This window comes from Elephantulus edwardii, unplaced genomic scaffold (genome assembly GCF_000299155.1).
Source record: "Elephantulus edwardii isolate Elephantulus edwardi_28Jun2011 unplaced genomic scaffold, EleEdw1.0 scaffold00291, whole genome shotgun sequence".
Classification (NCBI taxonomy): domain Eukaryota; kingdom Metazoa; phylum Chordata; class Mammalia; order Macroscelidea; family Macroscelididae; genus Elephantulus; species Elephantulus edwardii.
The window spans coordinates 581601-604729 of NW_006400041.1; the positions used below are offsets into that span (position 1 = coordinate 581601).

At 45.3% G+C, this 23129-nt stretch overlaps 1 protein-coding gene across 1 annotated transcript; it reads left to right on the forward strand.

Annotated features, from left to right (window-relative positions):
• The first annotated feature begins 11014 nt into the window (after positions 1-11014).
• Positions 11015-11158, forward strand: LOC102845679 (uncharacterized protein C7orf73-like). Its single transcript, XM_006900697.1, has one exon. The coding sequence runs from the start codon at positions 11015-11017 to the stop codon at positions 11156-11158; it is 144 nt and encodes a 47-aa protein (XP_006900759.1).
• Positions 11159-23129: the final 11971 nt, after the last annotated feature.

Consider the following 23129-nt stretch of genomic DNA (forward strand, 5'->3'; position numbering starts at 1 on the left):
GAGAAGGACTGAATTATATAGGAATAAATGAAATTGAAAACTTAATTATAATAGATAAATTTGCTGGTTAAACAACAGAGTTGGTGTTTTCAAAGTTTAGTACTGTTTATAAAAGCCTAACACATAGTGACAAAGAATGCGGGAAGTATTTCTACATGGAGCAAATGCTAACTAAAGCAAGATGACATAGCAATGTGAAATTGACAAAATAGACATTAAAGCAAAAGATGTTGTTACAGAAAAATAGTCCACTCTATTATTATGAGAGAACAATGAATCAGTGTGGTAAAACAACTCTGAGCCTGACTGTTCCTAGTAACACATCTTTCCACTAGATCCTGCAAACACTGAAATAATCATGGGGAAACTCAGAGCCACAGGCACAGTATGGAACTTGAAATAAAGTGCTCTCCATTCCAGGCTACCATTGTCAGAACCAAAAAATCACCACCAGAGGCTTTATGATTATTACCTTCCCTTTACACAGCCTAATTCTAGACACTGTCCCTTCTCTCACAAGTCCCTGTGAAAGAATGATAGATCGGAAATTTCCCTTGTCCTGTGTGCATGACTGGAGCCATGTTGGCAGCAGGCCATCTCTGTGGCATAATGGATTAGGTCCTGGACTCCTAACCGGAAGATCAGAAGTTTGAGCCTACCAGCTTCCACATGAGAAAATGGGCAGTCTGCTCTGCTGAGATTTATATGCTTGGAAATCTGACAAGTCACAACTGACACCATAGGAGTGAGTCTGAGTTTCTGTTAAGCAGTCTGGTCCCTGGGCCGTGGGAATGGTCAACGTACTTGGCTGGTAACCTGAAGACTGGAGATTCAAATACACCAAGAAGGACCTGAGGGAAAAGATTCAGCGATCTACCTATGAAAAACTGCCGTGAGGAACTGTCTTAGGCTGGATTCTCTGTTGTTATGTGCAGTCGAGTCACCTGCATCTCATAGCAACCCTACGTACAGCAGCTCTGAAGCCTGTCCTGTCCTGAGCCAATCTCATTGTCTCTGATAGATTCAACCTCATTCCTCCAGTCACTATGTCAACCCATCTCATCTGAGGTCTTCCTTTCCTCCACCCTTCTGAGCATGATGTCCTTCTCCAAGGACCGGTCCCTCCTGGCCACATGCCCCAAGTATATGAGATGGGGCTTCAGAATCCTTGGAGAAAGAAGCTGCACTGTATTCCCAAAGATGCGTGGTTCAAATCCACCAGATGCTCTGCTGGAGGAGAGGCAATCTCCTCCTGTGCTAGTTGGATCCAATTCGATAGCACACAACAAGGAAAAAGAAATCCTTGGAGAAGCAAAATCTGTGATATCCTCGAACTTTGTTGCTGTTGAGTTGAAACTGACTCATATCTGAGCTTGCAGAGGGTTTTCAGATGTTGTAAACCACATGGGAGCAGATTGGCCACTTTTCTTCTGCAGAGCGCTGGCAGATTCGAACCTCCAGAGAGGTACACCCTTGGGAAAGCTGCTGCCTCCAGCGCTCTCTTACATAAACTCAAACTCATTGCTGTGCAGTGGACTGACTCAGAGCAGCCCTTCATCAAGGCTATAAATCTTAGTGGGAGGAGACTGCCTGTCTATATCTCATGGAGTCACAGTTGTTTTTGTTGTTTGTGCGACTGACTCGAGTACGACCCACAGTCACCCTATGAAGAACAGATCTGAACCCTGTCCTATCCTGTACCAGCCTCACAATCACTGACACACTAGAGCTCATTGCAGCAGCCATTGTGTCAATCCACCTGGTTAAGGGCCTTCTTCTTGCCGACCGTCCCCGCCTTTCCAAGCATCGTGTCCCTCTCCAAGGAATAGCCCTCCTAGCAACACACCTGAAGTGTGTGAGGCAAGGCCTCATCATCTTTGCCTCTGGCTACACTTTCTCCAAGACATATTTATTTGCTCTTTTTAAAGTCTATGGGGTGTGCAGTACTCTTCTCCAACACTACAGCTCATATGCATACACTTTTCTTCTGTCTTCCTTATTCATTGTTCAGCTCTCAGATGCATAGAATGTGATCAGAAAGACCATGGCCTGCATTAGATGCACCTTAATTCTCAAACTGACCTCACTGCTCCTCAGTATTTTGGAAAGGTCCTTGACTACAGAATTGCCCAGTGTAATATGTCTCCTGACTTCTGGTACCAAGGACATTGACTGTGGATCCAAGCAAAATGAAATCATTGACAACTTCAATCTTTGCTCCATCTATCATGATGCTGCCCAGTGTTCCAGTGGCAAGAACTTTTCTTTTCTGGACTTTGAGATGCAACTCATTTTAAAGGCTTCATTCCTTGATCTTCTGCAACAAATGCTTCAAGTCCTCCTCACTTTCAGCAAGAAAGGTTGTGTCACCTGCATAACACAGGTTTTTGATGAGTCTCTCTCTGATCCTGATGCCACATTCCTCTTCATAGAGTCCAGTTTCTCGAATAATTTGTTCAGCATACAAATTGAATAGGTATGGAATGAGAATACAACTCTGATGCACTCTCTTCTTAATTTTAAACCATACAGTGTTCCCCTGCTCTGTTTGCACAAGAGCCTCTTGGTCTAGGTGTAGGTTTCACATGAGCACTATTAAGTGCTCTGGGATTCCCATTTTCTCAATGTCAGCCACAACTTGTTATGTTCCACACAGTCAAATGACTTTGCATAGTCAATACAGCATTAAAAATCCCCCATTATTCTGGTATTCTTTACTTTCAGCCAAGATCCATCTGACAATGATATCCGTGGTACCACGCCTCTTCTAAATCCTGCTTGAACTTATGGCAGTTTCCTATCTATGTACTGTTATAAGCCATTTTTAAATGATCTTCAGAATATTTTGCTTGTGTGTTATATTCATAATATTGTTCCATAGTCTCCACATTCTGTTGGATCACCTTTCTTGGGAAGGAGAACAAATATGGATCTCTTCAAATCAGTTGACCAGACAGCTGCCCTCCAAATTTTCTGGCATAGACTCTTGAGTGCATCCAGGGCTGCATCTTTTAGTTGAATCCAAGACCCAATATAACAGGCAGGTGACTTGACTCCCAAGAACTAGAGGCCAAATAGTGACCAGCCAGATGCAGGATCCAGACTGAGGGAAAAGACAGCTTTGCTAAAACGTCCACATACATTGGATGCAGGGCACACATCCCAAGGAAATTATCTTTCAATTGATTAGCTATTCCTAGCATTTCATGAAGGTGATTATATCAACTTCCCTCATAACGGCATCATGGTCTACCATTTCAAAAACCCTATAGGACTCATTTATACTGCGGAACATACATGTATGTGGTCACCATGAATTGGAAATTATTTGACAGAAACTAGTCTTTTTTTGTTACATGCCATCAAGTTGACCACAGCTCATGGTCACCCTAGGAAGTGCAACTGGTAACAGTGGGAACCGTGCCCTGTCCTGAGCCATCCTCATGTTCTTTCCCACACTCAGTCTTATCATAGTGGTCACTCTGCCAGTTCATCTCACAGAGGGTTTACTGTTCTTTGCTGACACTTACCCAGAAAAAATTTCTTTTTTCCACGCCTGAACCATGCTCATACCATGTCTGCAGTGTGTGAGAAAAAGTTCCAGTATCCTTGCCTCTAAGGGGCACTCTGGTCGCACTTCTCCAAGCCAGATTTGTTTGTCGTTTTGCCAGTTAAAATTCTTCATCGACATCACAGTTCAAAGGCGCTGATTCCTTATTCACTGTCCAACTTTCAGGTGCGCAGGAAGGAATCATGGCTTCCATCAGGTGCACCTTAGTCTTGAAACAGATATCCTTGCTATTTAGTACTTTGGAGAAGTTCTTAACTGCAGTTTTTCCAATGCAAACACCTTGTGACTTCTTGACTGTTGGTACCATGAGTGTTGACTATGGATCCCAGCAAAATGAAATCATTGATGACTTCAATCTGTTCTCCATCTGACATGATGGTACCTGTTGGTCCAGTGATGAGGATCTTTGTTTTCTTAATGTTGAGAATTTCATTTTCTTGTTCATCCACATACTGAACAAATTAACTTACATTTGTAAACACATTTGTAGGATACTGGCTCAAGTCCTTACCTCTAGGTACTTCCAGACTATGAATATTTTTCTCTCATATTGTCCTTCCTGCCTTGTATCAGTGTCATGGATTGAATTATGTCCCCCCAATAAATGTATATACAATGATACAATATGAAAACGAATGACCCTCATGATACCAAGTAACTAGAAAGGGATTAAGTAAACTCAGCACTCCTGAACCCATCACAAGTGGGGTTAGAAAAGTTGGTAAGAAAGTTCCCCTGCGATTGTCTTCTTTCTCCTTTTCTCTCACAATGTCTATAACAAGAACAGCCAGGTGTAAAAGTATGTCCTTTTGGACTTGAGTCCCTGTACAATGAATCTCCTTGATGCCAGGGAATTGGGGGGGGGGCGGGGGAGAGAGATTTCCTCCAGAGAGAGAGAGGTTTCCTCCAGTGCTGGCGCCCTGTATGTGGACTTCTGGCTCTTAAACTGTATGAGTACCAGAGCATAAGGAAACTCTGGTGGCTGAATAGTAAGGAGTTGCACTGCCAAAGAAAAGGCATAAGGTTCAAATCCACCAGGTGCTTTGTGGGAGAAAGATGAGCAGTCTCCTCTCATGTGATTTACAGCCTCTGAAAACCCGCTGGAGGGGTAGCCATAAGTCAGTTTTGACTTGACAATATGACAACAAATTATAAGAGAATACATTTCTGTTTCGTAAAGCCATCCACAAAGTTATTCACAACTCTCTTCCCATGCACAGTAAATAAATTACAATCTTTTTAAAATCAGGGACTATTGTGACAAGAATGAAAGTGAAGTGTTCCATCCCATATATATGTGCATGTGTGTATATATGTACATATAACACAGCATTTTTATCAACAGCAAGAGGGTTCTTTGCATAACCTCCCCCCACATGGCACTGTCTCTCTTTGCACACAGTGCATGCTCAATCTGTGCTCACACAGTACATTTGCACATTCTCTGTGCATCTCTGCCTTCTCCCCCACGACCTCGGGCTTTCTGCTGTGCCTGCAAATGCTGAGGCACTGTGGAGTCTCTGGATACTAGGAAGTCCCCACTGCACGTAAAAATAGCCTCACCCTCTCCATATGGTGAACAGAAAGTCTAAGGGCAGGGAGCCTGACAACAACAGCTTCCTTGTGCCCGTCCAGGTTTGTGCCAGCCTGGTGGGGCTCTGCGTGAAGGTCATGGGCCTGGGAAGAGCTGGAGGAAGGCAAGGAGGGGAAGAAGCAGGGTGGGGGGTGTCAGGACAGGTCGATTTTGAGAGGTCCCAGGAAAGGTTAAACCCAGAATCCAAAGCCTGCAAGGTCCGTTGTACTTCTCCCACCCTCCATCTGCAAGATTCTGTTCACCTCTGTGTGGCATGCCCCTCCCAGCAGCTGCAAGAATAGAGCAGGAGACCAAAGTGATAAACCTAGTGGCTCATGCTACACTGATTTTTCAGTCATCTCATCACACCTCACATCAATATCAAGATGTAAGTATTCCCATTTTACCAATAAGAAGAATGAGGCCTGGAGTTATTGAATAGCATGTTGCAAACTGACCTGGGTCTGAATCCAGCACCCTTTCACTGAAGAAGGCAGTGCCTGTGGCTCACGGTGCCAGCAAAGTGGAGCAGTGAGGGTCAGACAAGAGGACAGTGGGCCCTGCAGAGGAGGGTGCCTAGCCATCTTCTCCCCATCTGTGATAGCCTCCTCCCTCTCAACAACCAGCAGTACCTGTCCCACATGGGTGCCCCTCTCTGGGAAGCCACCACTACTTCATGTGAAACCAGGGGAGAGCTTCCCAGAATGCACCAGACCAAGGCAGAGACCCTAGATTCTTTCCTTCCCCTCCCACCCTTCCCTGAGTGGGGAATCTGAAGCCAGCCCAGCTTTCTCCCGGAACCAAGGTGACCTTCATTCCAAAACCTCCCTGCTTTCTCAGTGGTCAAGGTTCCCCCTTGCCTGGCACTCTGCCACAGTGGTTGGTCCTCCACTGCACGTATGGGAGGTTGACTGAGTGAGGGGAGGAGGATATGGACTAAGGATGCTGAGAAAACAGAGTCCAGGCTGGGCCCCTCATCCTTTGACCCTTCGCAGAGGGAGCATGACAAACTCTGATAAAGAGAGCGAGTAGGCTCCAGACCAAGGACCATGGCAACACTTCACGTGGCCCCATTACCTCAGCTTGGAATCTAAAGGAATCTGTAGGAAATTACAGCAGTGAATCTAAAGGAAATTATCTCCTCAGGAGGACACAGTCCACATCAACAAAATGGAGCAGAATGCGCAGTGGCATCTAGGCATGAATCTTAAATCCCTGTGAAGGTCTACAACCACACATTCAGTTCCTCTTTTGAGTGAGTAACAGTAACGCCAGCGAGGGCCTCCGTTTCTTGACCACACACTTTACTCTGTGTACTGCTTCTATTTCTAGTTCCGTTCACAACCTAGCCTGTGAGATCCACAACGCGCAGTGTGCAGATAAGGAAACTGAGGTCAGTGAGGTTAGGTAATGTAACCAAGATCGCAGATTTAGAAAGTGGTGGAACTTTTCACACAACACTAAATTGGAGAAATGTGCATCATTTATAGAAAGATTTTCAACAAGGGATTAGTATGCAGGCTTCCAGTTAACCCTCGGTTACCCAGAAAAGTCATTTCCCCAGGATACCTCACACACACACACACACACACACACACACACACACACACACAGAGGCAGGTATCAATGCCTATCTTCAGCTTAACAGAGGTCTTGATAAACAGATCGATCTGAAGGGGAAATAGATGTACAGAAACCAACAACTGGATTCTCTAAATTGATCAGATGCTTGGAGATCCCCAGGTAAAAATGGCAAAACACATCTTGTTCAAAGCAACTGTGTAGACATAACTATAAAGTGCTTTCAGCCATGGAGCAAATAGTGCACCGACGTGTCACCTCCTTCACTCACTGAAGAGACTGGCTTGTGGTTGAGTGCCACCAAGTCCATTTTTGTCTCCTCGTGACCTCGTGTGACAGAACAGAGCTGCCTCACAAAGTTTCTTAGGGTGTACCTCCATGGAAGCTTTTCCCACAGGGCCAGCAGATGAGCTTGAATTGCCAGCACATAACTCCTTGCCCCCAGGCCTCCTTGGGAACTTGGCATGCCTAATATACTATTCTACAACCAATGTGCTGGGTTCTGTATAAAATGAAGGCTCGACAAGCGTTTTCCCTAAAGGGCCAAATAATAAACATTTTAGACTAACATTTCTGTTGCCTAGTCTTCTTTGCTTTTTAACAGTCTTTTTTTTTAAAAAAAAAAAAGTAAAAATTAAGAGGAGGAGGGAAAGATAAGTTATCCATGCCAAGGACTCTGTAAAACAAAGTTAAGTCCCTAGATTAGGAGAGCACCAAATTGAAATCTCTCTGGGACTTGACTGAAAGTAAAATAGAGCAAAAATCAACACAAGTTTAAAAAAAAAGCCAACAACAAAAACCAAAAACCAACACAAATAATGTCAGAGAAGAGGGGCGTGGGATTGGGGGAACCCTGAGATGTGAGAGCAGACAGCCCAAGGCTGCTGTGGCTCAGCTCCACTAGGAGGCACCTCGTGTGGACTGGGGCTGAGGGGACACAGGCAACTCTGAAAGAATTTTACACAGTATTTTGTATTTTAAAACTGTTGACATCAGATTTCTTTATTTTTATTTTATTTTGACATCAGACTTCTTTAAATAAAAGCCTGTGGGGTGTGTCAAGAGAATCCTGTTGTGGGCTACATTTGTGTGAGCCCTTCCTCCACTCTAGACCCTCCTGCCAGCCAGCCTCCTCCTCAGATGGAAGGGAGATGACATGGCTTTAGTGGATGATGCCAGGACTGCTGCAATTTCAAAAGCTCCTTTTTACAGGCGGCCTTGGGCGTGGGGCCAAGCTTCAGCATTCCTGAGAAGCCACTCCTGAAGACTTAAGCCCAAAGGCCTTCTCCCTCCACAAGGCTTCATTGGCTGTGGGGCGATCCCTGTCTGTGGCTAACCAACTGGTATTCTCAGGCCACCCCTTCCTGACCTTCCTATTTCCCTCTCATAGGTTAAAGTGAATACCAGAGGGACTGGTAGGCAAAGAGGAAGGCTACTGACGATGCTCTCCCAAGGAGGGGAACCCAGTCAGCACTTGGTGGTAAATATGCATATGTATTTAGAAAGCGCATTCTGCAGGGCCACTTGGAGAGCCCTTAGCACCAGCCCTGCATCAACTCCTAAAACCTCTCATTTTGGAAACCAGCCCCATATTTGGAAAACAGACTGGAAACACTACCCAGAATGTACTGGAACAAGGCAGGACTACTTTTGCTTCTCATACTTCCCAGTCTTCATGCAACTCCAGAAAATGCTCCCAGCTTTCCCACTGGGAATTGGCAATCTTCCCACTGTACAAAACCCAAGTGGAAAACCCACCCTACTGTGGGTTCCAACTCGTGGGGAGGAACTCCTACGAGCTCCACAGTAGAAGTGCTCTCCACGGGGGAGGGCACTTTCTCAGTTGGACTAACTGCCCTCCTCGGGCTTTTCCAGAAGCAGCCGGCCAAGCTTTTCTTCCAGTGCACCAACCTTTTGGTGAGTAGCTGAGAGCAACCTGTCCCCCTCCGGGACCTCTCATTGAAACAAATCCCTTGTGATAATACTGCAATGCTCCCTTCTCACTATTAATTAGTTTTTGCTCCAAGTCCCCAGAGCACCTTCACCTCCTTAGTCACCTCAATATCCCCACCATCACCATCAGTCAATGTCCCATAACATAACAACTAGAGGAAGGTGGTGCCTGGTGAATGTTGCCCTGGCAGGTTGCTTGTGCTGCCCCCTAGCACTGCCCATGTACCAGGGGCTGCATTCCCCTCACACACTCAGCTGACCCTGCACGCTTCTGACCTTGGTGCTACGTGTACCCTTGTGTGCAGCATGCACCAACCCGACTCTGCATGCAATGCTCTGCCAGCGCCGGGCTGTTATCTGTACAACAGCTCCACATGAGCCTGGTCCTGCCCGGGCCTTCCTGGCACTCCTGCTTACAGTGCATAATTTTGTGCTGAGATGGAAAGCCGCTGAGGCTGAGCTGCAGAGCGGCAGGCTGAGGCCAGGTGTTCTGGACAGCCCAGGGAGACTGGGAGACAGAGACCGGGAGACAAGTCGTCAGCTTCTCCTTCACACACCTGCCCTGAGGTCAGGCAGCCGGCTAGCCCAGCAGTATCCCCAAGCCAGGCAGCTACTGTGACTACAAAGCCTGGCTTACCTCTCACAACAGGGACCATAGAATCTGACCCAACTGTCCTCAGACTGGACAAGCAGGTAAGGCAAGTCCTCCAGGCTCCAGCTGGTCCAGCTCACCCTGAGAAGACTGTGACACAGAGATCAATCAGTGACTACTAGTTCAACAAACCTAGTTTGCAGCTCACTGTGACCCTTAGGATGCTGGGGATCAGAGGAATGGGGCCATCTATTTCTATCAAGTGAATTCCAACTTATAACAGCCCATATGAGGGAAATCTCTGTGGAGCTTCATACCCTGCAGGGTGAGCTGTGAAGGGTCAGATGGTTCAAAAAGCCCCAGTGGCCAGAGAAGGGTGAGAACTGCTAACCTTCCTTAGACACAGATTTTCGCCCTCTTAGGCCTTCCTCGCCCCCTTTCCAGGGGAAAGAGGAACTACATGGGTGCACGGGGCTTTCAGTGAGACCCAAGGGGCCAGGGATACGAGGACCCTTAAGCTTACTGCCTGGTAGTAATTTGGGTCCCAGAGAAAGACTGAGGCCTTGGCTAACCGAATTATTGTTTCAGTGTTAGTCAGCTCCCTCTTTTGACTCAGATCATGCACATGGAAAGTGCTTTCTGAAACTCCTTTCTGAAATCATTGGAGCTCCAGCTCTGAGACTCAGGGTGGAGGAGGATAGGGTATGAGCTCCCCACTTTCCTGGCACCCTCAGGATCTTGCTATGTCCCATCACAGCCCAGCGCCTCCACAGGCCTTGAAGTCCCATGCACTGAGGAGCAGAGCTAAGTATGACCACTGCTCCCTCCTGAGGCAAGTTGCTCCCTCCTGGGGACAGGGTGCTTCCTTCCCAGTGAGGGTGCTCCTTCCCAGGCTGGAGTGCCCCTTTCCTGGAGCATGAAACAGCCCTTCAACTGAGGACCATCTGTAGGACGTGTGAGCTCAGCTGACAAAGCACATGTTTGAGGCATCAAAATGGGGGGGGGGAAGCTTAGAAAAGAAATTGTATCTTTCCAAAAGAGCATAAAAATTATCATTGTGGGAAAATATTTTTTTTCTTTCACATCTTTTAACTGTCCAGACTTATTTTTATGTCCCATGACCAGAAGCAGGTAGGCATTTAAAATCTTCTTCAGGGTTTAGTGGCTCTCTCTGGGGGGAGGCTAAGACTTGGGTGCCTCTCCAGAGCATCTTAATCTTTTCAAGTCCTCATTTCAAATCTCTGGGGCCACAGGGTTGGCCAGCCAGCTGTTATTTTGCAGAATTTTGCTCCCAGCAGCCGGCAGGCAGTTCTGCTTATTGCACTACCACTGACTCACAAGGGGAGGAGGGGATTTCTGATCTGTTTCAAAACTTTACCAGAATACCAGGGATTTCATGTAGCCCTTGTTTATTTTAACACCACCACCCCCTCCAAGCCAGCAAAAGGCACTCATTTACCTACAGAAGGAGCCTTTTAGAGTCCTTTTTCTGGCTACTGCTGGATGGCAGTTGACCCTGGAACCCAGGTACCATTCTCCCTCCTTTATTCCTCCTCCTCTATATCCTCTGCTTTGACCTGGAATTCAGATAAAAAACTTGCTTAGAAAGAGTTCTCATGCCAGATACAGTTACAAATCTTTCTTAAGAAATAAAAAGTCGGCCCCGCGCTCTGGGCAGGCTGGCTGGGATCGGCCTGGCAGCGGCTGTGGGTCTTGTCGCTTCCTCACCCTCCCCGCCGACATCATGTTCCAGTTCCTGCTTGGATTTACTTTTGGAAACATTGTTGGAATGTACCTGGCTCAGAACTACGAGATACCAAACTTGGCCAAAAAGCTTGAGGACATTAAGAAGGACTTGGATGCCAAGAAGAAGCCACCTAGCTCGTGAGGGCCCCCTGCTGTAAGGCCCTCTGGGCCCCCATGGATCAGCCCTTCCCCAGAGCCTCCTCGCCCTCGAACCAGGGGCGTGTGGTCATCGCAGCCTCAGCAAGGTTCCTCTTTGCTGGATCCTGAGTTGCCTTAGAGCAAAAATGGGGCCTCCAAGGGAGAGCTCCGCCACCTCCCCACGTGCTCTCTCCTCCCCCTTATTCCAGCTGGTGGGAGAACCCAAGACTGGATTACGGTGCTAGATAGTAAACATAACCTTCAAATTGTAAAAAAAAAAAAAAAAAGAAATAAAAAGTCAAAGTTAATGTGATGGAGTTGGAACGGACTCCTAGCTGACGCTTGGAAGCTGGAAATGTCAGAGGAGGAGACTGCCCATTCTTCTCCTGTACAGCAGGTGGTGAATTCTAACCGGCAGGGCGGTTCTGGCTTAGTAGTACCAGAGCTCCCTTATAATAGCTCATCCATATGCCTCCTTGTCCTGGGAAGTGTGAGAACTGTGATTAAACTATCCCCATTGCATAAGGGAGGAAGCAGACCAGAACATTAACTGATTTAAGGGGCTGTGTTGTTTTTTGAAAAAAAATGTCTACCACTTGTTCACTCTGCTGAGGCTACTCCTGCCCCACCATGGGCAGACGTTTCCTAGTGGCCTCCCTAGGTGATCAGGAGGGAAGGGAGGGAGCCCAGAGCCTCAGACCCATTTCACAGCCAGGGTCCCTGTGGGTTCAATAGCAGCAGTAATGGAGAAACACAGTAAAGGGGTTCTGATCTGCACTGCCCACCTGGGGCCAGAGAGAAGGAGTGACATTGGACCTGCAGAGTTACCCAGACCTGGGACTCCAGCAAGAAGCATGTGCAGACCAAGGATAGAAGTTTTGTTGGATGTCCTCTTAAAAACTAGGAATTGTTCAAAACAACTATGCGATATCATCTCACCCCAGTAAGAATAGTAAAATTTAAAAGAACAGCAAACATCAAATGCTTGTGAGGTTGTGGAGAAACTGGAACCCTTATTCATTGTTGATGGAAGTATAAAACGGTGCAACCACTGTGGAAGGCAGTATGGCGCTTTCTCAAAAAGTTGCAAATAGAAATACCATTTGACCCAGCAATTCCACTACTGGGAATATACTCCAAAGAAACCACAACCATCATCGAAGCAGATATATGCACACCCATGTTTATTGCAGCTTTGTTCACAATAGCAAAGAGATGGAAACAACCCAAGTGTCCATCAACAAACGAATGGATAGAGAAGCTGTGGTATATTCACACAACAGAATAATACACTGCATTAAAAAAAACAAGGAACTAATGAAATACTATACAAAATGGGTGACCCTGGAGGACATTATGCTGAGTGAAATATCTCAATCGCAAAAAGACAAATACTGCATAATGCCACTGTTGTAAAACGAGACTGACATCAGGGTTAAGGGTAGATTGAAAAAGAGGGAATAAATAATGTATACTGCATTGAAACGATAAGGGAGAAAACTGTTTAAAAGGGATATGTGATTAGGTATTAATGTCATGACAGGAATCCAGAACAAAGTCTGCATAGTGGAGTGAACTTAGGGGGAGGGATTGTATAACAATGCAAGAATTTTTCTTTTACTTTTCAAAGAGAAGAGCGAATTTGGGGGGAGGGATGAGCAGGAAGAAAAGTGCAACAATGAATTAATAGAAATCCAAAGTCTCTGTAAACGTTCATTAAAATTATTAAAAAAAATAAAAAGGGGGAAAATTTGAAAAATAAAAGTTTAAAAAAAATTAGGAATTGTTTCCCAGGATGGTTTGTGGTGATCATGGGAGGCGGGGAAGTGGAAATGGGTAGTGTACACCTTCCTTCTCACATATCCGCTGTTCCATTCTACACATCTCATTGAACACCTCATGTCTTACCTTCCTGGCTTCATCTTCCCCTCTCTGCCCTCTGTTGGGAAGCAAGCAGAGAGTTGTACTCTCTACCAAAGAGGGGCGGTTTATAGCCTCTGAAAACCTGTTGGAGGGTCAGCTATGAGTTTGTTCTGACTCGAAGGCAATGGGCATTATTATTACTTTTAAAAAAACAAACAACGATGTCCTGAATCTACTGTGCAACCTTGGACAGATCCCTTCCCTCTCTGGACCTTCGTTTCCTCTTCTGCAAAAGCAGAGAACTGAAAAGTCAACACCACTGAGTTGGTCCCAGCTCATAGTGACCCTGTCAGACAGAGTGGAACTGCATAAGGGTTTTCCATGGTTACAAATCCTTGCAGAAGCAGATTGTCACATCATTATTCTATGAAGCAGCTGGTGGGTTCAAACAATTAGTCTTCAGACTTCAGTCTAGCAGGTAAACTTGACCAGGGCTCCCGTGGGTAGTTGGGAAAGGCCATTTCCTAGCTGAGAAACTCAGTAGATGCCAGCTAGCAATATCCTGGCAGGGGACAGATCACAGGAGCACAGCATCACTGGGCAGGTGTGCTTGAGAACCCAGGCATACAGGATGTGGAGACCTGAAATCTCCAGAAATCCACTAGGTAGACATGGCAAGGCACCACCAAGTAAAGGAAGAGGAAATAGTACTGGAGATACTTGATGAAAAGAGCGAGCCTTGGGCATTAGGAGGACAGCCCACCAGTTTAGGCCTACTGCCAGCTTTCAGGGAAGATGGATGCCCAGCCCTTGTCCGTGAGCAAGCTGACCTCACTCAGGCCCACAGAAGAACAGTCTAGAACTCTGTTTCCATACGATTACAGGCAGGAAAACCCTATGGAACAATTCTGCTCTGTGAAGAACCTAGCTCGTGGACCCTATACACTTGCATTATGCTGTACTGCCCTGAACACTATGTGAGAGCCTGACGAGAAGCAGGTGGGTCTCAGAGGCTTGTGTGACTAGAGACCAGGTCAGGGTCACTGACAGTGAGATGGGCTGGTGTCTGACTCACAGCCAGGGCCTTATCCACACTGCTGGCACTGAAGGGGGACACAGGAAGCAGACTCAAAGACTAGCTTCTTTCCCCCTTTTGTTATTGTTGTTGTGAGATACCAACAAGTTGACCATGACTTGTAGCCACACTGTGAACAATAGATCAGAACCCTGTCCTATCCTGTGTCATCCTCATCATCTCTATCATCTCTGACACACTCGAGCCCATTGCTGCAGTCACTGGTCACTGTGTCAATCTATCTGGTAGAGGGGTTTCCTCTTTCGCTGACCATCCTCCTTTCCAAGCATGATGTCTCTTTCCAAGGAGTAACCTCTCTTAGCAACATGCCCAAAGTTTGTGAGGCAAAGCTTTATCATCTTTGCTTGCACTTTCTCTAAGACATATCTGTTTGTTCTTTTGGCATCCTATGGTATTCAGTGCTCTTCTCCAACACCATAGCTCAAAGGCATCGCATCAAGTCTTCTGTCATCCTTATTCATTGCGCAGCTCTCAGGTGCATAGCAAGTGATTGAAAAGAGCATGGGGGGACTGTATAACAATGAAAGAACTTTTTTCCAAAGAAAAAAAAGCGAACTAGGGGTTGGGGGGTAGGGAGGCAAATGTGCAACAATGAATGAATGGAAATCCAAGTTTTTTATAAATTTACAATAATTTTTCAATTTTTAATAAAGAGAGCCGTAATCAGTCACACCTTAGTTCAGTTCTTTCCTGGTCCTGGCTGAGCCCCATCCTATGGGGCCCACTCCTCAACCCACCCCACCTCAAGTCTCCTCTGGGTGCTGGCTGAGCCCAGAAACAAGCCTGTGTGTTAGTTGGCTCTGTGCGAAAAACCTTGGCTTTTGTGCTGTATTGCTTCAGGTCTCTTAAACTATACTTGCCTCAGTTTATTAATGTGCCAAAAGGCAGGGACAGTTCTACAGCGTAGGAGGCTCAGAGGACATATTATTTAAAGTCTCTCACACACACCTCTTTATCTGGTTTGTTTTGTGCTGTACTCCACTTTCTTTGCTAGATCAGGCTTTAGTCTGTCTTGATTTTCAGGACCCTGCAGGAATCCGGCACCCAGCAGCCCTTCCTACTCCTGACCATCTAGGGGTGAGCCAATGAGTTGAGCAAGCACCTACATTCTGTTTCTCAGTGGCCTGGACTTTGTTCTTGTTATGTGCCAGTTGAGTCTCCTGTGACTCATAACAACTCTGTACACAATATAGCTCTGAACCCTGCCCTGTCCTGAGGCAATCTCACTGTCTCTGACCTGCTCTCAATATAGCAGTTACTGTGTCAATTCCTCTCATCCAGGGTCTTCCTTTCCTGTGCTGACCCACCACCCTTCCAGGCATGATGTCCTTCTCCAAGGATGAATTCCTCCTGGCCACATGCCCAAAGTGTGTGAGTCAGAGCTTCAAATTTCTTACTTCCAAGGAACAGCTTGTTTCACTACCTCTAGGACAGACATGCGTTTTCCTTTGGCAGTCCATATTATGTTCAATATCATTCTTTAGCACTACAATTCAAAGGTATCGATTCTTCTTCTGTCACCCTCTTTCACTGTCCAGTTATCTGATGCATAACAAGTAATTGTGAAGAATCATGGCCTGGATCAGGCACATCGTAGTCTCCAAAATGACATTCTTTCCCTTTAGCACTCTGGAGAGATTCCTGACTGTAAATTTTTTTCCCAGTGCAATTCGTCTTTTGATTTCTTGACTGCTAGTGTCAAGAATGTTGATTGTGGAACAGAGTAAAATGAAATTGTTAACAATCTCAGTCTCTTCTCCGTCTGTCACGGTGCTGCCAATTGGCCCACTGGTGAGAATCTTTGTCTTCTTGATGCTGAGCTACAATCCATATTGTAGGATGCAGTCCTTGACTTTCTGCAGCAAGCTCTTCAAGTCCTCCTCAGTTTGAATAAGCAGAGTACATAACACAGGTCTCACATACTCTGGCCATATTGTTAGGAGGAGCCAGTCTCTGGAAAGAGACATCATTCTGGGAGAGGTAGAGGGTCAGTGAAAGAAAGGTGAACTATAGCACAATGACTCAACAATGGGCTTGAGCATATCACAGACCATGAAGATGGTACAGCACAGAACAAGGTTCTGATCACTGTTATTCATAGAGTCTCTATGATTGTAATCAACTCAACATCACCTAACGACGGTAAAAATTTATGCGTGTGAAAGCTAGACAATGAAGAAAGAAGACCTTAGAAGAATTGATGCCTTTGAATTATGTTGTTGATGAAGAATAATAAGTACTGTGACTGTCTCAGAAGAATGAGCAATTCGTCTTGAAAGAGGTATAGTCAGAACACTCCTTAGAAGCAAGGATAATGAGCCTTCTGTCTTGGGTACTTTGGATATGTCTTCAGAAAAGACAAGTGTTTGATCATGCTTGATAAAGTTGACTTATTCCCATCTAGTGAGAACTGACCCACAGCTGACTTTCCAGTGGGCTTTTTGAGGCTGTCAATTGTATGGGAGGAGACTGCCAGTCTTTCTCTCATGGAGCCACTGGTAGATTTGAATGGTCTTTGGTTTAGCAGCACAACTCTGTACGGACTAAGCCACCAGAGTTCCCTTGGTAAAGGAGAAGTTCACTTAAAAAGAAGAATTCCCTCAAAGGACAAGGCAGTACTTCTGTATTGTGTATCTGAGTCAGACTGACCTGAAGATGCCTCACAACAACAACACTAGATCTTGGCTCAGTAGGTGGAAAAGGAATGAGTGACTGGTTCTTAGCAACCAATGCGGTTGGCAAAGTACATCTGCTCCATAAGGCAAGGGACTCTGTTCTAGTCATATCCCGGGCATAGTAGGACAGCCACAAATATAGGACAGATAGACGAAGCATCATCCCACTTGCCAGAGGAGGAACCCGAGGTCCTAAAGGGATAAATGGCTTAACCAAGGTTGCGCAGTTAGGCAGTGTCTCTGAAGGAAAGAAAACTCAAATTGCTCCTCCTTCATTTCTCCTATCTACCTCCTCACACTCATGGAAATTCAACTTTCACCTTAAAACGCCATCTCGTCAGCTCCTTGCAGCAGCCTCTACATCACTTCACCACATGGCTCTCAGGGCTGCAAATCCTGATGGAAGCAAACCTGCCTCATCTTTCTCTTGCAGGGTAGCTGATGGGCTTAAGCAGCCCATCTTTTGGTTAGCAACTGAGTGCTTTAACCACTCTACCACCAGGGATCTTCATTCATCCTTAAACTAAACAAACAAAAATCCACACCCACTGTCATAGTCAATTCCAATACATGGGACTGTCCATTGGGTTCCTGAGGCTGCAAATCTTAAATGGAGCTGATTCAAACCATTGACCTTTCAGTTAACTGTACAACACATAACCCTTATGTCATCAGAGCTTTTTTATTTCACCCTTTGTTGTTTGTTGCTGTGTGCCAAGTCGACTGTTCGTAGTAATCCCTTGAACAACAGATCAGAACCTTGTCCTGTATTGTGCTAACATCGACATCTCTGATATACTTGAGTCCATTGTTATAGTCATTGTGTCAATCTTGTTGGAAGTCTTTCCTCTCTTTTACTGACTCTCAAACTTTCCAAGCATGATGTCCTTCTTCAAGGACTGGCCCCTCCTATCTACATGCCCAAAGTATATGAGATGAAGCTTCACCATTCTTGCTTCCAAGAAGTACCTTGGCCACACTTTCTCCAAGACTACTGAGGTGCCACCAGAGTGCTCCTTGGAGGAAAAGGTGATGAAGATTAATCTCACATAATTTGGGCATGTTGCTACAGTTATTTCTTGAAGTTATTTCTTGGAGAGGGAAAATCAGGCTTGGAATGGTGGAGGGGAGGTGAAAGAGAGGAAGATCCTCAACTGGGTGGGTTGACATGGTGCCTAAGGCTTGAGTATGTCAGAGATTGTGAGGATGACACAGGATAGGACAGGGTTGAAATAATTTGTTCAGAGGGTTGCTATGAGTCATACTCAACTTAATGGCACCTAACAAGAACAATAGGATTTTAGTACTTTTCAACACCACACTTTAAAGGCATTGATTCTTCTGTCATCCTTAGTCATTGTCAAACTTTCAGATACATAGCAAGTAATCATAAAAGCCATGGCTTGGATCAGGTAGCTCAAGAAATATGAACTCTCATGTGTCCCCATTTAGGGCTGGAGTCCAGCTGTAGCCCTGCAGAGGATATTGGGCATGGAGGACATGAACAGGGCAGGTCTGAGCATTTACTGGAGGAAACAGCTTCACTGTGGACAAACTCTGGAAGTGAGTTTTCACATTCAGGTCAGAGTGGGAATGTGGTCAAAGATGTTTGGGTAGGAAGCTGAGCCCTTAGAAATCTCCCAGCACCACCACCTCATGACTCCTTCAGACCTAGAAGTTCCCCCCAAAGGCTGAAAGCTATTTTTGTCTTTTTCTAAAAGAGGTATTGGAAGCCAAGAGCCATTTTTTTCCATTCTTGAACTTGGGTATTGTCTTTTTAGGGCGTTTGTTGTTTTCCATGCGTTGCAAATGCCACTGTGAAGCCAGCCTTTCCTGGACAACTAGTGGGGGCAGCAAAGCAGAAGCAAGGCGGGGCTGCTGTTAAAAATATTCCTGCTGCATTTCTCCTTTGAAAACAAAGCCCCAGGAGCCTTTTGCAACTGCCTAGCCTGGGAACTGAGCTTCTTGGGGCAGAAAACTATGTTTTGTTTCATGAGTATTCTGGATGGAATATGAGTTCCAGAAGTATTGGCACCTATTTGCTATGTGAGCTTCAACAACTTACTGGACTTTTCAGGGCCAGGCAGCTTTCTCTCTAAAATGGGGTCAGGTGGACAGATGATGTGAACAGTTGCTCCAGTTCTGGAGACTCCAGTGTGAGAACTCTCTTCAATACCCAGTTTTCTTCTGGAAGTGGGCCAGTTAAAGAAAACAGAGGCAGCAGTGAGAAGACACTTTGAGCTCAATCTCTGGGAGTACACTGGTAAACTGGCCTGTAGGGAGTCAAGCTGTTAACCCAAAGGCAGTGTGTCTAGCAGTTCAAATCCCCAGTAGCTCCTCAACCAAAAGGAGCAGTCTCTGATCCTGCAACATGCTGTCTCAGAACCTCAACGAAAGCTCAGCTATGAGTTCCCACTGGATGACAATCAGTTTGAGGGTGGTGTTTTTTTTAAGAAAATAATAATTTTATCATTCATATACATTGTGTTTCACTCAGGTACTGTGTTTTATGTAATCTTTCATTTATATTATATTTCATTCATGTATATTGTGGGTTTTTTCCCTTATAACCATTTCACTAACAATTACATTTGTGAAAGCATGTAAGCCAGTTGCTTCATACCCCCTTTTTTAAAAATTTTACTTTATTAATTTTAATGAACATTTACAGAGATTTTGGATTTCCATTCATTCATTATTGCATTTTTCTCCCTGCCCACCCCTCTCCCCCAGTTTGCTCTTCTCTTTGAAAAGTAAAAGAAAAATTCCTTCATTGGTGTACAATCCCCCCCAATCCAAGTACACTCTACTATGCAACCTTCATTCTGGACTTTTGTCATAACCATAATACCCAATCATATATCACTTTTAAACTGTTCACACACCCCTTTTAGAGAGCCAACTTCTGGTTTGCCGTTGCTAGCAAAGTGGTACTCTGAGGAAACAAGTCCCTTTTGCTCTGTTTGGGCATCTGCAATCACAAGCAAAGTCCAGTGCAGAGCAAGCCATTAGGTGGCAGCCACTGGCCCTAGCTCACAGCATGGATCATCTGAGTTAGCTCTGAAAGTGTTCAAAAGAGATCTATGGTGTCTCGGCAAAATTCATACATAAAGATTGTTGTTGTTGTTGTTGTTATATACCGTCGAGTCGCCTGCGACTCATAGCGACCCTATGTACAAGAGCTCTAAACCCTACTCTATCCTGTGCCAACCTCACTGTCTCTGACACACCTACTCCTATTACCCCAATTATGGATTCGATCCGTCCCATTGAGGGTCTTCCTCTCCTGCACTGTCTCTCCACCCTCCCAAACATGATGTTCCTCTCCAAGGACTGGTCTCTCCTTGCAACATGCCCAAAATATTTCAGACGAAGCCTCAGAATCCTTGACTTCAAGGAGCAGCCTGGTTTTACCCTCTCCAGGATGAACCTCTTTGTTCTCCTAGCAGTTCATGGTATATTCAACACTCTTCTCCAGCACCACAGCTCAACAGCATCAATTTTCTTTCTGTCATCTCTAGTCACTGTCCAGTTTTCTGACACATAACTTGCAATTGCGAAGACTATGGCCTGGATCAGGTGCACCTCAGTCTCCAGTCTGACGTTGTTGCTCTTCAATACTTTGGAGAGGTCCTTGACAAATGACTTTCCTAATGCAATTCGTCTCTTGATTTCCTAGCTACTGGTACCAAGAGTGTTGATTGTGGAGCCAAGCAAACTAAAACTGTTAATAATCTCAACCTCTTCACCATCAATAATGATGCTGCCAATTGGCCCAGTGGTGAGAATCTTTGTGTTTCTTTGTATTTTTCTTGATGTTGAGCTTCAATCCATATTGAAAGCTGCAGTCCTTGACCTTCTGCAGCAAGCGCTTCAGGTCCTCCTCAGTTTCAGGAAACAGGGTTGTGTCAACTTCATAATGCAGGTTGTTGATGAATCTTCCTCCAATCCTGATGCTACATTCTTCCTCATACAGCCCAATGTCCCGGATGATCTGTTCTGCATGCAGATTGAAAAGGTATGGAAACAGAATAGATCCCTCGAGGACACCCTATATTAGGCACCATTAAAAAATCCAAAACAACACACCTATGGATGTCGAGTCAATTATGATTCACGATAGCCTTTGTGCTACAAAGTAGAACTGTTCACTGCATTTTCTTGGCTGTAGCAAATTACCACACTTCTGTTTCACAGCAAATTTAGGTGGGTTCAAACCTATAATCAATGGGTCCATAAATTCACAACTAACAATCACTGCCTTTGAGTCAGTTCTGACTCCACTGGGTTTCTTTCATAGGTTGTAAATCCTAATGAGAAGGGATTTACAGAAGATGCCCATCTCCTGCCTCCCCACCCCTAGGCATTGGTGGATTGGAGTGGCCAGATCTCCAGCATGTGGGTGAGCACACAGCTTCCCTCAGGCCACACCACCAGGGTTCTCTTCTAGGTGAATAATTGAGCAAGGACCAGTTGTGCTCTCCAAGGAACTGAAAACAGTCAAGATGAACTTACATTATGGTAGATTCACACCAAAGGACATAGCCTAGCACTCACAAAGTGAAACAGCACGTGTTCTGATTTGAAAACCTTTCCAAGATCGTGTTTGTTGAGTAGGTGGAGGGGAGGTAAGTTAAAGAGTGGAATAATCAGGCTTGTATAATTTGTTTTGAAGCACACATAAAACAGCTAATTTCTTTCCTGCTATTGCCATGGAGGTAAGTTGCTATTATATGCTGTCAAATTGGAACCAACTCATCGTGGACTCTCAGCAGATTTTCAGAGGCCGTAAATCACACAGGAGACTGCCCATCAATTTCCCATGGAGCTGCTGGTGGGTTCCAACTGCATGCCTTTGTGTTTACAGCGCATCTCCTCAGCCGCAAGGCCACTAGAGCTCCCTATGGATGTATGGCTGTTGCTGTTATTGTTACGTGACATCTAGTCACTTGTGACTCATAGTGACCCTGTATACAATAGCTCTGAACCTGTCCTATCCTGGACCTATCTCACTGTTACCCGAGTCACTGTGTTCATCCATCACATCTGGGGTCTTCCTCTCCCAGTCATGGAGAGTTCTTAAAGATTTCCCCTCATCTGATCCTTACATCTAGGGTAAAGAGGGAACTGAGTCTGGAATGGGGGCAAAGAAAACTAACAGACTTGGTATGTTTTTCAAGAAGTATATGTTTATGTGATGATCCAGGAAGTATTAAAAGAAGATGGAAGGAATATACTGAGTCATTATACAGAAAGGAATTGGCAGATACAGAGGAATTTAAAGAAATAACATATGAGCAAGAGCCTATGGTGATGGAGGAAGAAGTTCAAGCTGCTTTGAAGGAAATAGCAAAAAATAAAGCCCCAGGAATAGATGGTATACCAATTGAAGTATTTCAGATAACAGATGTTGCCCTGGATGTGCTCACCAAGTTGTGCCAAGAAATCTGGAGAACAACCACTTGGCCAACTGACTGGAAGAGATCTATATTTGTTCCCATTCCAAAGAAAGGTGACCCAACTCAGTGTGGAAACTACAGAACAGCGTCATTGATTTCACATGCAAGCAAGATTCTACTGAAGATCATCTAAAAACGATTAGAACAGCACATCAGCAGAGAACTGCCGGAAGTCCAGGCTGGGTTTAGAAGGGGTCGTGGTACTAGGGATATCGTTGCTGATGTTAGATGGATCTTGTCTGAAAGCAGGGAATACCAGAAGAATGTCTATCTGTGTTTCATTGACTATGCAAAGGCATTTGACTGTGTGGATCATAACAAACTGTGGCTGACTCTGAGAAGAATGGGAATCCCAGAACATTTAATTGTGCTAATACGAAACCTATACTTGGACCAAGAGGCAGTAGTCAGAACAGAGCAGGGTAACACTGCATGGTTCAAAACTGGGAAGGGTGTACGCCGGGGATGCATCCTGTCTCCATACCTTTTCAACATGTATGCAGAGCAGATTATTCGAGAGGCTGGGCTCTATGAGGAGAATTGTGGCATCAGGATTGGTGGAAGATCTATTAACAATCTGCGTTATGCAGATGACACAACCTTGCTTGCTGAAACTGAGGAGGACCTCATGCACTTGCTGCGAAGGGTCAAGGGCTGCAGCCTTCAGTATGGACTAAGGCTCAATGTCAAGAAGACAAAGATTCTCACCACTGGACCAATTGGCAGCGTCAGGATGGATGACGAAGAGATTGAGATTGTTCACAGCTTCACTTTGCTCTGCTCCACAGTCAACACTCTTGGTACCAGGAGTCAGGAAATCAAAAAGCGTATCGCGATGGGAAAGACTGCCGTTAGGGACCTCTCAAAGGTACTCAGGAGCAA

Bases quoted from the DNA above. Each gene is read 5' to 3' on its own strand.
- LOC102845679 (XM_006900697.1), top strand. From the start codon at position 11,015: ATGTTCCAGTTCCTGCTTGGATTTACTTTTGGAAACATTGTTGGAATG.